The sequence below is a fragment of the Coturnix japonica genome, unplaced genomic scaffold (assembly GCF_054131305.1).
Source record: "Coturnix japonica strain WE unplaced genomic scaffold, WE-NBRP24 Scf060, whole genome shotgun sequence".
Lineage (NCBI taxonomy): Eukaryota > Metazoa > Chordata > Aves > Galliformes > Phasianidae > Coturnix > Coturnix japonica.
In genome coordinates, this window is record NW_028188963.1 from 82024 (window position 1) to 99887 (window position 17864).

At 57.0% G+C, this 17864-nt stretch overlaps 1 protein-coding gene across 1 annotated transcript in view; it reads left to right on the forward strand.

Annotated features, from left to right (window-relative positions):
• Positions 1-17864, forward strand: part of LIN37 (lin-37 DREAM MuvB core complex component) — a 31364-nt gene extending 13500 nt beyond the window's left edge. The window contains exons 7-10 of the mRNA XM_085533393.1: positions 3285-3442; positions 6674-6784; positions 11609-11679; positions 17213-17864. Coding sequence (XP_085389519.1) covers positions 3285-3442; positions 6674-6784; positions 11609-11679; positions 17213-17294 — 422 coding nt within the window. The 3' untranslated portion in view covers positions 17295-17864. The remainder of the gene's footprint in view (positions 1-3284; positions 3443-6673; positions 6785-11608; positions 11680-17212) is intronic.

Genomic DNA, 17864 nt, shown 5'->3' on the forward strand with positions numbered 1-17864 from the left:
CTGGGGGTCTGATCTATGGGGCTGGGGGTCTCACTTGTGGGGCTGGGGGCTCACTTATGGGGCTGGGGGTCTCACTTGTGGGGCTTGAAGTCTCACTTATGGGGCTGGGGGTCTGATCTATGGGGCTGGGGATCTCACTTGTGGGGCTGAGGGTCTCTCTGTGGGGCTGGGGGTCTGATCTATGGGGCTGGAGGTCTCACTTGTGGGGCTGCCCCACACTTATGGGGCTGGAGGTCTGATTTATGGGGCTGGAGGTCTCACTTGTGGGGCTGGGGTTGCCCCCAAGGTGTCACTTATGGGGCTGAGGGCCATTCTGTGGGGCTGGGGGTCTCACTTGTGGGGCAGGGAGTCACTCTATGGGGCTGGAGGTCTTACTTATGGGGCTGGGGTTGCCCCCAAGGTCTCACTTATGGGGCTGAGGGGGTCTGAAGGCCATTCTATGGGGCCAGGTGGCCTTATATGGGGCTGGAGGTCTGACTTATGGGGCTGGAGGTCTGACTTATGGGGCTGGGGGTCTCACTTATGGGGCTGGGGTTGCCCCCAAGGTCTCACTTATGGGGCTGAGGGCCATTCTATGGGGCCAGGTGGCCATATATGGGTCTGGATGTGTAACTTATGGGGTAGGGTGTCTTTCTATGGGGCTGGAGGTCTGACTTATGGGGCAGGGGGTGCCTCCAAGGTCTCACTTATGGGGCTGAGGGAGTCTGAAGACCACGCTTATGGGGCTGAGTGGCCTTATATGGGTCTGGAGGTCTGACTTATGGGGCAGGGGTTGCCCCCAAGGTCTCACTTATGGGGCTGAGGGCCATTCTATGGGGCCAGGTGGCCTTATATGGGGCTGGATGTGTGACTTATAGGGTAAGGTGTCTTTCTATGGGGTTGGGGGTCTTACTTATGGGGCTGGGGGTGCTTCCAAAGTCTCACTTATGGGGCTGAGGGAGTCTGAAGACCACACTTATGGGGCTGAGTGGCCTTATATGGGTCTGGATGTCTGACTTATGGGGCTGGGGGTGCCCCCAAGGTCTCACTTATGGGGCTGAGGGCCATTCTATGGGGCCAGGTGGCCATATATGGGTCTGGATGTGTAACTTATGGGGCAGGGGGTCTCCCTATGGGGCTGGAGGTCTGACTTATGGGGCAGGGGGTGCCCCCAAGGTCTCACTTATGGGGCTGAGGGGGTCTGAAGGCCATTCTATGGGGCCAGGTGGCCTTATATGGGGCTGGAGGTCTGACTTATGGGGCTGGAGGTCTGACTTATGGGGCTGGGGGTCTCACTTATGGGGCTGGGGGTGCCCCCAAGGTCTCACTTATGGGGCTGAGGGCTATTCTATGGGGCCAGGTGGCCATATATGGGTCTGGATGTGTAACTTATGGGGTAGGGTGTCTTTCTATGGGGCTGGAGGTCTGACTTATGGGGCAGGGGGTCTCCCTATGGGGCTGGAGGTCTGACTTATGGGGCAGGGGGTGCCTCCAAGGTCTCACTTATGGGGCTGAGGGGGGTCTGAAGGCCATTCTATGGGGCTGGGTGGCCATATATGGGTCTGGATGTGTGACTTATGGGGCAGGGGGTGCCCCCAAGGTCTCACTTATGGGGCTGAGGGCCATTCTATGGGGCCAGGTGGCCATATATGGGGCTGGATGTGTGACTTATGGGGTAGGGTGTCTTTCTATGGGGCTGGAGGTCTGACTTATGGGGCTGGGGGTCTCACTTATGGGGCTGGGGGTGCCCCCAAGGTCTCACTTATGGGGCTGAGGGCTATTCTATGGGGCCGGGTGGCCCTATATGGGTCTGGATGTGTGACTTATGGGGCAGGGGGTCTCCCTATGGGGCTGGAGGTCTGACTTATGGGGCAGGGGGTGCCTCCAAGGTCTCACTTATGGGGCTGAGGGGGGTCTGAAGGCCATTCTATGGGGCCAGGTGGCCATATATGGGTCTGGATGTGTAACTTATGGGGTAGGGTGTCTTTCTATGGGGCTGGAGGTCTGACTTATGGGGCAGGGGGTGCCTCCAAGTTCTCACTTATGGGGCAGAGGGGGTCTGAAGGCCATTCTATGGGGCTGGGGGTCTCACTTATGGGGCTGGGGGTCTCACTTGTGGGGCTGGGGGTGCCTCTAAGATCTCACTTATGGGGCTGAGGGAGTCTGAAGACCACACTTATGGGGCTGAGTGGCCTTGTATGGGTCTGGATGTCTGACTTATGGGGCAGGGGTTGCCCCCAAGGTCTCACTTATGGGGCTGAGGGCCATTCTATGGGGCCAGGTGGCCATATATGGGTCTGGATGTGTAACTTATGGGGTAGGGTGTCTTTCTATGGGGCTGGGGGTCTCACTTGTGGGGCAGGGGGTCTCCCTATGGGGCTGGAGGTCTGACTTATGGGGCAGGGGGTGCCTCCAAGGTCTCACTTATGGGGCTGAGGGGGGTCTGAAGGCCATTCTATGGGGCTGGGTGGCCTTATATGGGGCTGGATGTGTGACTTATGGGGTAGGGTGTCTTTCTATGGGGTTGGGGGTCTGACTTATGGGGCTGGGGGTGCCTCTAAGATCTCACTTATGGGGCTGAGGGAGTCTGAAGACCACACTTATGGGGCTGGGTGGCCCTATATGGGTCTGGATGTCTGACTTATGGGGCAGGGGTTGCCCCCAAGGTCTCACTTATGGGGCTGAGGGCCATTCTATGGGGCCGGGTGGCCATATATGGGTCTGGATGTGTGACTTATGGGGCAGGGGGTCTCCCTATGGGGCTGGAGGTCTGACTTATGGGGCAGGGGGTCACTCTATGGGGCTGGAGGTCTTGCTTATGGGGCTAGGGGTGCCCCCAAGGTCTCACTTATGGGGCTGAGGGGGTCTGAAGGCCATTCTATGGGGTCAGGTGGCCTTATATGGGTCTGGATGTGTAACTTATGGGGTAGGGTGTCTTTCTATGGGGCTGGAGGTCTGACTTATGGGGCAGGGGGTCACTCTATGGGGCTGGAGGTCTTACTTATGGGGCAGGGGTTGCCCCCAAGGTCTCACTTATGGGGCTGAGGGCCATTCTATGGGGCCAGGTGGCCATATATGGGTCTGGATGTGTAACTTATGGGGTAGGGTGTCTTTCTATGGGGCTGGAGGTCTTACTTATGGGGCAGGGGGTGCCCCCAAGGTCTCACTTATGGGGCAGAGAGGGGGGTCTGAAGGCCATTCTATGGGGCTTGGTGGCCCTATATAGGTCTGGATGTGTAACTTATGGGGCAGGTTGGGGGTCATCCCCAACCCCCCACCCCATAAGTTGTGGGTCTGCCCCACAGATACGTATGTGATCAAACTGTTTGACCGCAGCGTGGAATTGGGGCAGTTCTCGGAGGGGACGCCCCTATATCCCGTCTGTAGGGCCTGGATGAGGAACTGCCCCACAGCACGACCCACAACCTGCCCCACGGCGCCGGATCCTGCCCCACAAGTCGAGGTCTGAACCTTGAAGTTGGGGGTAAAAGGGTCAATCTATGGGGCTGGGAGATGGGTGGGGTGGGATCTATGGGGCTCAGAGGGGTCCCATTGTCCATCTATGGGGCTGGGAGATGGGTGGGGTGGGATCTATGGGGCTCAGAGGGGTCCTATTGTCCATCTATGGGGCTGGGAGATGGGTGGGGTGGGATCTATGGGGCTCAGAGGGGTCCCATTGTCCATCTATGGGGCTGGGAGATGGGTGGGGTGGGATCTATGGGGCTGGAGGGGTCCCATTGTCCATCTATGGGGCTGGGAGATGGGTGGGGTGGGATCTATGGGGCTGGAGGGGTCCTGTTGTCCATCTATGGGGCTGGGAGATGGGTGGGGTGGGATCTATGGGGCTGGAGGGGTCCCATTGTCCATCTATGGGGCTGGGAGATGGGTGGGGTGGGATCTATGGGGCTCAGAGGGGTCCCATTGTCCATCTATGGGGCTGGGAGATGGGTGGGGTGGGATCTATGGGGCTGGAGGGGTCCTATTGTCCATCTATGGGGCGGGGGGGGGTTTATAGGGTCGGATCTATGGGGCTGGGAGATGTGTGGGGTGGGATCTATGGGGCTCAGAGGGGTCCCATTGTCCATCTATGGGGCTGGGAGATGGGTGGGGTGGGATCTATGGGGCTGGGGTGGTCCTATTGTCCATCTATGGGGCTGGGAGATGGGTGGGGTGGGATCTATGGGGCTGGAGGGGTCCTATTGTCCATCTATGGGGCTGGGAGATGGGTGGGGTGGGATCTATGGGGCTCAGAGGGGTCCCATTGTCCATCTATGGGGCTGGGAGATGGGTGGGGTGGGATCTATGGGGCTCAGAGGGGTCCCATTGTCCATCTATGGGGCTGGGAGATGGGTGGGGTGGGATCTATGGGGCTCAGAGGGGTCCCATTGTCCATCTATGGGGCTGGGAGATGGGTGGGGTGGGATCTATGGGGCTCAGAGGGGTCCCATTGTCCATCTATGGGGCGGGGGGGGGTTTATAGGGTCGGATCTATGGGGCTGGGAGATGTGTGGGGTGGGATCTATGGGGCTGGGGTGGTCCTATTGTCAATCTATGGGGCTGGAGGGGCTATAGGGTCAGATCTATGGGGCAGGGGGGGTTATGGGGTGGGATCTATGGGGCTGGAGGGGTCCCATTGTCCATCTATGGGGTTGGGAGATGGGTGGGGTGGGATCTATGGGGCTCAGAGGGGTCCCATTGTCCATCTATGGGGCTGGGAGATGGGTGGGGTGGGATCTATGGGGCTGGAGGGGTCCTATTGTCCATCTATGGGGCGGGGGGGGGTTTATAGGGTCAGATCTATGGGGCTGGGAGATGGGTGGGGTGGGATCTATGGGGCTCAGAGGGGTCCCATTGTCCATCTATGGGGCTGGGAGATGGGTGGGGTGGGATCTATGGGGCTGGAGGGGTTCCATTGTCCATCTATGGGGCTGGGAGATGGGTGGGGTGGGATCTATGGGGCTGGAGGGGTCCCATTGTCCATCTATGGGGTTGGGAGATGGGTGGGGTGGGATCTATGGGGCTGGAGGGGTCCCATTGTCCATCTATGGGGTTGGGAGATGGGTGGGGTGGGATCTATGGGGCTGGAGGGGTCCTATTGTCCATCTATGGGGCTGGGAGATGGGTGGGGTGGGATCTATGGGGCTCAGAGGGGTCCCATTGTCCATCTATGGGGCTGGGAGATGGGTGGGGTGGGATCTATGGGGCTGGAGGGGTCCCATTGTCCATCTATGGGGTTGGGAGATGGGTGGGGTGGGATCTATGGGGCTGGAGGGGTCCTATTGTCCATCTATGGGGCTGGGAGATGGGTGGGGTGGGATCTATGGGGCTGGAGGGGTCCCATTGTCCATCTATGGGGCTGGGAGATGTGTGGGGTGGGATCTATGGGGCTCAGAGGGGTCCCATTGTCCATCTATGGGGCTGGGAGATGGGTGGGGTGGGATCTATGGGGCTCAGAGGGGTCCCATTGTCCATCTATGGGGCTGGGAGATGGGTGGGGTGGGATCTATGGGGCTGGAGGGGTCCCATTGTCCATCTATGGGGTTGGGAGATGGGTGGGGTGGGATCTATGGGGCTGGAGGGGTCCTATTGTCCATCTATGGGGCTGGGAGATGGGTGGGGTGGGATCTATGGGGCTGGAGGGGTCCCATTGTCCATCTATGGGGCTGGGAGATGTGTGGGGTGGGATCTATGGGGCTCAGAGGGGTCCCATTGTCCATCTATGGGGCTGGGAGATGGGTGGGGTGGGATCTATGGGGCTCAGAGGGGTCCCATTGTCCATCTATGGGGCTGGGAGATGGGTGGGGTGGGATCTATGGGGCTCAGAGGGGTCCCATTGTCCATCTATGGGGCTGGGAGATGGGTGGGGTGGGATCTATGGGGCTGGAGGGGTCCCATTGTCCATCTATGGGGCTGGGAGATGGGTGGGGTGGGATCTATGGGGCTCAGAGGGGTCCCATTGTCCATCTATGGGGCTGGGAGATGGGTGGGGTGGGATCTATGGGGCTCAGAGGGGTCCCATTGTCCATCTATGGGGCTGGGAGATGGGTGGGGTGGGATCTATGGGGCTGGAGGGGTCCCATTGTCCATCTATGGGGTTGGGAGATGGGTGGGGTGGGATCTATGGGGCTGGAGGGGTCCTATTGTCCATCTATGGGGCTGGGAGATGGGTGGGGTGGGATCTATGGGGCTCAGAGGGGTCCCATTGTCCATCTATGGGGCTGGGAGATGGGTGGGGTGGGATCTATGGGGCTCAGAGGGGTCCCATTGTCCATCTATGGGGCTGGGAGATGGGTGGGGTGGGATCTATGGGGCTGGGGTGGTCCTATTGTCAATCTATAGGGCTGGAGGGGCTATAGGGTCAGATCTATGGGGCAGGGGGGGTTATGGGGTGGGATCTATGGGGCTGGAGGGGTCCAATTGGCCATCTATGGGGCTGGGAGGGGTTATAGGGCCGGATCTATGGGGCTGGGAGGTTGTAGGGTCAGATCTATGGGGCACGGGGGGGGTTAAAGGGTCAGATCTATGGGGCTGAGGGTGTTATAGTGTGGGATCTATGGGGCTGGGGGTCAGATCTATGGGGCTGGGGGTGTTATAGTGTGGGATCTATGGGGCTGGGGGTCAGATCTATGGGGCTGTGGGTGTTATAGTGTGGGATCTATGGGGCTGCCCCACACATTGTCATTCCCCCCCATAGGTCTCATCTAAAAGCGAGGACATCTACGAGCTGCCCCCCCCCGCCCCCCCCCGCCCCCCCCGCATCCCATCCCCCCTCGGACCCGACATAAGCCCCGCCCCCTCCGATCAGGTGAGACCCCGGTCACGTGACAACACACCCCCAAGTCACGTGACAACCACCCACCCACCCCACCCAGTCACGTGACTCCACCCCCCCCCCCACACCCCAAGTCACATGACTTCCTCCGCCCCCAGCCCCCCATCACATGACTCCTCCCCAGTCACGTGACTCCCCCCAGCCCCCCTAATCACGTGACCCCCCACGTCTCATCACGTGACTCCTCCCCCCCACAGTCACATGACTGACTCCTCCCCCCCCCTCCCAGCCCCTAATCACGTGACCCCCATCATGTGACCCCTCCCCCCCTTTGTGACCCCGTGAACTCAAAGTGACCCCACAGTGACCTCAGTGTGACCCCGTGACCCCCAAGTGACCCCTATATGACCTCTTTGTGACCCCTATGTGACCTGTGTGACCCCTACATGACCCCAAAGTGACCCCATGTGACCTCTGAGTGACCTTCTGACCCCTAAGTGACCCCTATATGACCTCATTGTGACCCCATGACCCCTATGTGACCCCTGTGACCTGTGAGTGACCTCTATGTGACCTCAGTGTGACCCCAAAGTGACCCCTATGTGACCTCAGTGTGACCTTGTGACCCCAAAGTGACCCCTATGTGACCCCATGTGACCTCTGAGTGACCTTGTGACCCCAAAGTGACCCCTATATGATCTCAGTGTGACCCCGTGACCCCTATGTGACCCCTGTGACCTCAGTGTGACCCCATGACCCCTATGTGACCCCTGTGACCCCTATGTGACCCCTGTGACCTGTGAGTGACCTCTATGTGACCTCAGTGTGACCCCAAAGTGACCCCTGTGACCTCAGTGTGACCTTGTGACCCCAAAGTGACCCCTATGTGACCCCTGTGACCTCTGTGTGACCCCGTGACCCCAAAGTGACCCCAAGTGACCCCTATATGACCTCTTTGTGACCCCTGTGACCTGTGTGACCCCTACATGACCCCAAAGTGACCCCATGTGACCTCTGAGTGACCTTCTGACCCCTAAGTGACCCCTATATGACCTCAGTGTGACCCCGTGACCCCTATGTGACCCCTGTGACCTGTCAGTGACCTCTATGTGACCCCTATGTGACCTCTGTGTGACCTTGTGACCCCTAAGTGACCCCTATATGACCTCAGTGTGACCCCATGACCCCAAAGTGACCCCTATGTGACCCGTGTGACCCCAAAGTGACCCCTATATGACCTCAGTGTGACCCCATGACCCCTATGTGACCCCTGTGACCTGTCAGTGACCTCTATGTGACCTCAGTGTGACCCCTCTGTGACCTCTGTGACCTCTGTGTGACCCCGTGACCCCAAAGTGACCCCTATATGACCCCTGTGACCTCTGTGTGACCCCGTGACCCCTATGTGACCCCTGTGACCTCTGTGTGACCTTGTGACCCCAAAGTGACCCCTATATGACCCCTGTGACCTCTGTGTGACCCCTATGTGACCCCTGTGACCTCTGTGTGACCTTGTGACCCCTATGTGACCCGTGTGACCTCAGTGTGACCCCTATGTGACCCGTGACCTCAGTGTGACCCCGTGACCCCAAAGTGACCCCTATGTGACCCGTGTGACCCCAAAGTGACCCCTATATGACCTCAGTGTGACCCCATGACCCCTATGTGACCCCTGTGACCTGTCAGTGACCTCTATGTGACCTCAGTGTGACCCCAAAGTGACCCCTCTGTGACCTCTGTGTGACCCCGTGACCCCAAAGTGACCCCTATATGACTCCTGTGACCTCTGTGTGACCCCAAAGTGACCCCTATGTGACCCCTGTGACCCCTATGTGACCTTGTGACCCCAAAGTGACCCCTGTGACCTCTGTGTGACCCCACAGTGACCCCCAAGTGACCCCTATATGACCTTTGTGACCCCTTTGTGACCTGTGTGACCCCTACATGACCCCAAAGTGACCCCATGTGACCTCTGAGTGACCTTGTGACCCCTAAGTGACCCCTATGTGACCTCAGTGTGACCCCATGACCCCAAAGTGACCCCTATATGACCCCTGTGACCTCTGTGTGACCCCTATATGACCCCTGTGACCTCTGTGTGACCTTGTGACCCCCAAGTGACCCCTATATGACCTCAGTGTGACCCCATGACCCCTATGTGACCCCTATGTGACCTCTGAGTGACCCCAAAGTGACCCCTGTGACCTCAGTGTGACCCCATGACCCCAAAGTGACCCCATATATGACCTCAGTGTGACCCTGTGACCCCTATGTGACCCCTGTGACCTCAGTGTGACCTTGTGACCCCAAAGTGACCCCTATATGACCCCTGTGACCTCAGTGTGACCCCATGACCCCAAAGTGACCCCTATATGACCTCAGTGTGACCCCATGACCCCTATGTGACCCCTGTGACCTGTCAGTGACCTCTATGTGACCTCAGTGTGACCCCTATGTGACCTCTGTGACCTCTGTGTGACCTTGTGACCCCAAAGTGACCCCTATATGACCTCAGTGTGACCCCGTGACCCCTATGTGACCCCTGTGACCTGTCAGTGACCTCTATGTGACCTCAGTGTGACCCCTACATGACCCCTTGACCCCAAAGTGACCCCTATGTGACCTGTGTGACCCCTACATGACCCCGTGACCCCACAGTGACCTCTGTGTGACCCCTATGTGACCTGTGTGACCCCTACATGACCCCGTGACCCCACAGTGACCCCTATATGACCTCAGTGTGACCCCATGACCCCTATGTGACCCCTGTGACCTCTATGTGACCCCTATGTGACCCCATGACCCCAAAGTGACCCCTATATGACCTCAGTGTGACCCCGTGACCCCTATGTGACCCCTGTGACCTGTCAGTGACCTCTATGTGACCTCAGTGTGACCCCTACATGACCCCTTGACCCCAAAGTGACCCCTATGTGACCTGTGTGACCCCTACATGACCCCGTGACCCCACAGTGACCTCTGTGTGACCCCTATGTGACCTGTGTGACCCCTACATGACCCCGTGACCCCACAGTGACCCCTATATGACCTCAGTGTGACCCCATGACCCCTATGTGACCCCTGTGACCTCTATGTGACCCCTATGTGACCCCATGACCCCAAAGTGACCCCTATATGACCTCAGTGTGACCCCAAAGTGACCCCATGTGACCCCTATGTGACCCCAGGTGACCCCTATGTGACCTCTGTGTGACCTTGTGACCCCCAAGTGACCCCTATGTGGCCTCAGTGTGACCCCATGACCCCAAAGTGACCTCAGTGTGACCCCATGACCCCTATGTGACCCCTGTGACCTCTCAGTGACCTCTATGTGACCTCAGTGTGACCCCTATGTGATCTCTGTGTGACCTCTGTGTGACCCCGTGACCCCAAAGTGACCCCTATGTGACCCCTGTGACCTCAGTGTGACCCCATGACCCCAAAGTGACACCTATGTGACCTCTGAGTGACCCCTATTTGACCTTTGTGACCCCTATGTGACCCCTATGTGACCCCATGACCCCAAAGTGACCCCTATATGACCTCAGTGTGACCCCTGTGACCTCTGTGTGACCTTGTGACCCCCAAGTGACCCCTATATGACCTCAGTGTGACCCCAAAGTGACCCCTCTGTGACCCCTATGTGACCTTGTGACCCCCAAGTGACCCCTATGTGACCCCTGTGACCTCAGTGTGACCCCATGACCCCAAAGTGACCCCTATATGACCTCAGTGTGACACCGTGACCCCAAAGTGACCCCATGTGACCCCTATGTGACCTCAGTGTGACCCCATGTGACCTGTGTGACCCCTACATGACCCCATGACCCCACAGTGACCTCTGTGTGACCTCTGAGTGACCCTTATTTGACCTCAGTGTGACCCCATGACCCCTATGTGACCCGTGTGACCTCAGTGTGACCCCTACGTGACCCCTGTGACCTCTGTGTGACCTTGTGACCCCATAGTGACCCCTGTGACCTCTGTGTGACCCCCAAGTGACCCCTATGTGACCCCTGTGACCTCTGTGTGACCTTGTGACCCCCAAGTGACCCCTATATGACCTCAGTGTGACCCCATGACCCCTAAGTGACCCCTATATGACCTCTGTGTGACCCCATGACCCCCAAGTGACCCCTATATGACCTCAGTGTGACCCAGTGACCCCATGTGACCCCTATGTGACCCCTATGTGACCTCAGTGTGACCCCTATGTGACCTGTGTGACCCCTATGTGACCCCGTGACCCCTATATGACCCCTGTGACCTCAGTGTGACCTTGTGACCCCCAAGTGACCCCTATATGACCTCAGTGTGACCCCATGACCCCTATGTGACCCGTGTGACCTCAGTGTGACCCCAAAGTGACCCCAAAGTGACCCCTATATGACCTCAGTGTGACCCCATGACCCCTATGTGACCCCTGTGACCTGTCAGTGACCTCAGTGTGACCCCAAAGTGACCCCTCTGTGACCCCTGTGACCTCTGTGTGACCCCTATGTGACCCCTATGTGACCCCTGTGACCTCAGTGTGACCCCGTGACCCCAAAGTGACCCCTATGTGACCTCTGTGACCTCTGTGTGACCTTGTGACCCCCAAGTGACCCCTATATGACCTCAGTGTGACCCCATGACCCCCAAGTGACCCCTATATGACCTCAGTGTGACCCAGTGACCCCATGTGACCCCTATGTGACCCCTGTGTGACCTCAGTGTGACCCCATGACCCCAGTGACCTCTGTGTGACCCCGTGACCCCCAAGTGACCCCATGTGACCAAACCCCCCTTGAATCCCCCATAATTTCCCCTTTTTGGCCCCAAATTTCCCCTTTTTTGCCCCAAATTTCCCCTGTTCAGCCCCTGGAGCCGCCGTCCATGTCGACCCTGATCTACAGCAACATGGAGAGATGGAAACGCGTCCGACAGAGGTGGGGAATGGGACCTTATGGGCTCTATGGGGCCTTTATAGGGTCTATGGGGCCCTTATGGGCTCTATGGGGCCTTTATAGGGTCTATGGGGCCCTTATGGGGTCTATGGGGCCTTTATAGGGTCTATGGGGCCTTTATAGGGTCTATGGGGTCTATGGGGCTTTATAGGGTCTTATGGGGTCAATGGGGCTTTATGGGGCCCTTATGGGGTCTATGGGGTCCATATGGGGTCTTATGGGGTCTTATGGAGTCTATGGGGTCTTATGGGGTCTATGGGGCCCTTATGGGGTCTATAGGGTCTTATGGGGTCAGTGGGACCCTTATGGGGTCTATAGGGTCTTATGGGGTCAATGGGGCTTTATGGGGCCCTTATGGGGTCTATGGGGTCTTTATAGGGTCTATGGGGCCCTTATGGGGTCTGGGGTCTATGGGGCCTTTATAGGGTCTATGGGGTCTATGGGGCCTTTATGGGGTCTATGGGGCCCTTATGGGGTCAGTGGGACCTTATGGGGTCTATGGGGCTTTATGGGGTCAATGGGGTCTTAATGGGGTCTATGGGGGCAATGTGGGGTCTATGGGGTCAATGGGGCTTTATGGGGTCTATGGGGCCTTATGGGGTCTATGGGGCCTTTATGGGGTTCTATAGGGTCTTATGGGGTCTATGGGGCCTTTATAGGGTCTATGGGGTCAATGGGGCTTTATGGGGCCCTTATGGGGTCTATGGGGTCCATATGGGGTCTTATGGGGACTTATGGAGTCTATGGGGCCCTTATGGGGTCTATGGGGCTTTATAGGGCCCTTATGGGGTCTATGGGGCTTTATGGGGTCTATGGGGCCTTTATAGGGCCCTTATGGGGTTAGTGGGGTCTATGGGGCCTTATGGGGTCTATGGGGCTTTATGGGCTCTATGGGGCCCTTATGGGGTCTATGGGGCTTTATAGGGCCCTTATGGGGTCTATGGGGCTTTTATGGGGTCAATGGGGTCTTAATGGGGTCTATGGGGCCCTTATGGGGTCTATGGGGCTTTTATGGGGCCCTTATGGGGTCTTATGGGGTCTATGGGGCCCTTATGGGGTCTATGGGGCTTTTATGGGGCCCTTATGGGGTCTTATGGGGTCTATGGGGCCCTTATGGGGTCTATGGGGCTTTTATGGGGCCCTTATGGGGCCCTTATGGGCTCTATGGGGTCAATGGGGTTTTTATAGGGTCAATGGGGTCTTTATGGGGTCAATGGGGTCTTAATGGGGTCTATGGGGCCTTTATACGGTCTATGGGGCCTAATGGGGTCAATGGGGCTGTATGGGGTTTATGGGGGTTAATGGGGTCTATGGGGTCTTTATGGGGTCAATGGGGTCTATGGGGCCTTTATAGGGTCTATGGGATCTATGGGGGTTTATGGGGTCAGTGGGGGTCAGTGTGGGGTTAATGGGGGTCAATGGGGCCCTTGTGGGGTCAATAGGACCCTTATGGGGTCTATGGGGCCCTTATGGGGTCAATGGGGCTTTATGGGGTCTATGGGGTCTATGGGGCTTTATAGGGCCCTTATGGGCTCTATAGGGTCTTATGGGGTCAATGGGGCCCTTATGGGGTCTATGGGCCCTTATGGGGTCTATGGGGCTTTATAGGGTCTATGGGGTCCTTATGGGGTCAATGGGGGGTAAATGGGGCCTTATGGGGTCTATGAGGTCTTTATAGGGTCTTTATAGGGTCTATGGGGCCCTTATGGGGTTAATGGGGGGTAAATGGAGCCTTATGGGGTCTATGGGGTCAGTGGGGCTTTATGGGGTCAATGGGGCTTTATGGGGCCCTTATGGGCTCTATGGGGTCAATGGGGTCTTTATAGGGTCTATGGGCCTTTATGGGGTCTATGGGGTCAATGGGGTCTTATGGGGTCTATAGGGTCTTATGGGGTCTATGGGGCTTTTATGGGGTCTATGGGGCTTTATGGGGCCCTTATGGGGTCTATGGGGTCTTTATAGGGTCTATGGGGCCCTTATGGGGTCAATGGGGGGTAAATGGGGGCATTGGGGTCAATGGGGCCCTTATGGGGTCTATGGGGCTTTATGGGGTCTATGGGGCCCTTATGGGGGTTAATGGGGCCCTTATGGGGTCTATGGGGCCCTTATGGGGTCAATGGGGCCCTTATGGGGTCTAGGGTCTATGGGGCTTTATGGGGTCTATGGGGTCTTTATAGGGCCCTTATGGGGTCTATGGGGCTTTATAGGGTCTATGGGGCCCTTACGGGGTCAGTGGGGTCTTAATGGGGTCTATGGGGCTTTATGGGGTCTATGGGGCTTTATGGGCTCTATGGGGCTTTATAGGGCCCTTATGGGGTCAATGGGGCTTTATGGGGTCTATGGGGCTTTATGGGGCCCTTATGGGGTCTATGGGGCCTTTATAGGGCCCTTATGGGGTCTTATGGGCTCTATGGGGCCCTTATGGGGTCAGTGGGGCTTTATGGGGCCCTTATGGGGTCAATGGGGCTTTATGGGGTCTATGGGGTCTATGGAGCTTTATAGGGCCCTTATGGGGTTAGTGGGGTCTATGGGGCTTTATGGGGTCTATGGGGACTTTATAGGGTCTATGGGGCCTTATGGGGCTCTTATGGGGTCTATGGGGCCTTATGGGGTCTATGGGGCTTTTATGGGGTCTATGGGGTCTTATGGGGTCTATGGGGGCAATGTGGGGTCTATGGGGTCAATGGGGCCCTTATGGGGTCAGTGGGGCTTTATAGGGCCCTTATGGGCTCTATAGGGTCTTATGGGGTCAATGGGGCTTTATGGGATCTATGGGGTCAATGGGGCCCTTATGGGGTCTATGGGGGTCTATGGGGCCTTTATGGGGTCTATGGGGCCCTTATGGGGTCTATGGGGCCTTATGGGGTCAATGGGGCCCTTATGGGGTTAGTGGGGTCAGTGGGGCTTTATGGGGCCCTTATGGGGTCTTATGGGGTCTATGGGGCCTTTATAGGGTCTATGGGGCCTTATGGGGTCTATGGGGTCCTTATGGGGTCAATGGGGGGTAAATGGGGCCTTATGGGGTCTATGGGGTCAATGGGGCTTTATGGGGCCCTTATGGGGTCTATGGGGCCCTTATGGGGTCTATGGGGTCTATGGGGCTTTATAGGGCCCTTATGGGCTCTATAGGGTCTTATGGGGTCAATGGGGCTTTATGGGGCCCTTATGGGGTCTAATGGGCCCTTATGGGGTCTATGGGGCTTTATGGGGTCTATGGGGACTTTATAGGGTCTATGGGGCCCTTATGGGGTCTGTGGGGTCTATGGGGCCTTTATAGGGTCTATGGGGCCCTTATGGGGTCTATGGGGCCCTTATGGGGTCTATGGGGCCCTTATGGGGTCTATGGGGCCTTTATAGGGTCTATGGGGCTTTATAGGGTCAATGGGGCCCTTATGGGGTCAGTGGGGCCTTTATGGGGTCTATGGGGCCTTTATAGGGTCAATGGGGCCCTTATGGGGTCAGTGGGGTCTATGGGGTCAATGGGGCTTTATGGGGTCAATGGGGCCCTTATGGGGTCAATGGGGCTTTATGGGGCCCTTATGGGGTCTTATGGAGTCTATGGGGTCTTATGGGGCCTTTATGGGGCCTTATGGGGTCTATGGGGATTTATGGGGTCAATGGGGTCTATGGGGTCAGTGGGGCCCTTATGGGGTCAGTGGGGTCCTTATGGGGTCTTATGGGGTCTTATGGAGTCTATGGGGCCCTTATGGGGTCAATGGGGCTGTATGGGGTTTATGGGGGTTAATGGGGTCTATGGGGTCTATGGGGGCAATGTGGGCTCTATAGGGTCTTATGGGGTCAATGGGGTCTTTATGGGGCCTATGGGCCCTTATGGGGTCTATGGGGTCAATGGGGTCTTTATGGGGCCTATGGGCCCTTATGGGGTCTATGGGGCCTTATGGGGTCTATGGGGCCTTTATAGGGTCTATGGGGTTTTATGGGGTCTATGGGGTCCTTATGGGGTATATGGGGCCTTATGGGGTTAGTGGGGTCTATGAGGCCTCTATGGGGTCAATGGGGCCCTTATGGGGGTCAATGGGGCCCTTATGGGGTCTATGGGGCCCTTATGGGGTCAATGGGGCCCTTGTGGGGTCTATGGGGCTTTATGGGGTCTATGGGGCCCTTATGGGGTCTATGGGGCCTTTATAGGGTCTATGGGCCTTTATGGGGTCAATGGGGTCTTAATGGGGTCTATGGGGCTTTATGGGCTCTATGGGGCTTTATAGGGCCCTTATGGGGTCAATGGGGCTTTATGGGGCCCTTATGGGGTCTATGAGGCTTTATAGGGCCCTTATGGGGTTAGTGGGGTCTATGGGGTCTATGGGGCCCTTATGGGGTCTATAGGGTCTTATGGGGTCAATGGGGCTTTATGGGGCCCTTATGGGGTCTATGAGGCTTTATAGGGCCCTTATGGGGTTAGTGGGGTCTATGGGGTCTATGGGGCCCTTATGGGGTCTATAGGGTCTTATGGGGTCAATGGGGCTTTATGGGGTCTTATGGGGTCTATGGGGTCAATGGGGCTGTATGGGGTTTATGGGGCTTTATGGGGTCTTGTGGGGTCTATGGGGCCCTTATGGGGTCTATGGGGTCTATGGGGCTTTATAGGGCCCTTATGGGGTCTTATGGGGTCTATGGGGGGTAAATGGGGCCCTTATGGGGTCAATGGGGGGTAAATGGGGCCTTATGGGGTCCATGGGGTCAGTGGGGCCTTATGGGGTCAATGGGGTCAGTGGGGCCTTATGGGGTCAATGGGGCTTTATGGGGTCTTATGGGGTCTATGGGGTCCTTATGGGGTCAATGGGGTCTTAATGGGGTCTATGGGTCCTTATAGGGTCTATGGGGCCCTTATGGGGTCAATGGGGCCTTATGGGGTCCATGGGGTCAGTGGGGCCTTATGGGGTCAATGGGGCTTTATGGGGCCCTTATGGGGTCTATGGGGCTTTATAGGGCCCTTATGGGGTTAGTGGGGTCTATGGGGTCTATGGGGCCTTTATGGGGTCAATGGGGCCCTTATGGGGTCTATGGGGCCTTATGGGGGTTAATGGGGGCCTTATGGGGTCTGTGGGGCCTTTATAGGGTCTATGGGGCTTTCTAGGGTCCTTATGGGGTCTGTGGGGTCAATGGGGTCCTTATGTAGTCAATGGGTCCTTTAAAGGGTCTATGGGCCCTTATGGGGTGTATGGGGCCCTTATGGGGTCAGTGGGGCCTAATGGGGTCAATGGGGCTTTATGGGGTCCATGGGGTCTATGGGGCCCTTATGGGGTCAATGGGGGTCAGTGGGGCCTTATGTGGGGTCTATGGGGCCCTTATGGGGTCAATGGGGGCATTGGGGTCTATGGGGCCAATGAGATCAATGGGGTCAATTGGGGGGGGGGGGGTCACGTGACAGTGGCAGCACACACTTCCGGTGTCACGTGACGAGGGGAAGGCGCACTTCCGGGAAGGGAGGGGGGGGAGCTTCCGGTTTGTGTCATGTGACCCAGTGAGTGTCACGTGACCCTGTGACGTCACGCAGGTGGAAGGAAGCATCTGCCCGGCAACAGCAGCGCTATGGTGCCAGCCTGCGCCTCCTCCGCCGCATCTACGAGCGACAGTAAAACCGACCAATCAGCGCCTCCCTTTCACCCTTATCCCCGCCCTCCCGCTTGCTCCCAGCCAATAGGATCCTTCCTTTCTTCCTCCCCCACCTCCCGGTTGCTCCCAGCCAATAGGATCCCTCCTTTCTTCCCCCCCCCCCCCCCCCCCCCTCCCCCGGCCCCTGTAGTGTAGCGTGGGTGTGACGTCACAATGGAGCTCGGCGCTGATTGGGTGAGGGGAGAAAAAGGGGGCGTGGCCTGGAGGGTTTATTGTTCATTCATAAAAAAGAGGCAACAGCGTGGGATCGGTGGGACGAATCCTATTGGTGGAGTCGATCCTAATGCTGGGATCCTATTGGTGGGAAAAAAAAGGGGGCGGGGTTAATTATTATTAGCGTTAATTATTCCATTGTTTCTGTTGTAATTAAAGACACGTTGTAATATTAATTAGAGCTGTTCCCCAATAAGAAGAGCCCTTGTTATGAATATTAATGAGCCCTTATGAATATTAATGAGTCTTTCGAATATTAACAGTTATATTTGAATGTTGATATTTCCCTCTGAATATTAAACGAGCTCTTTGAATATTGA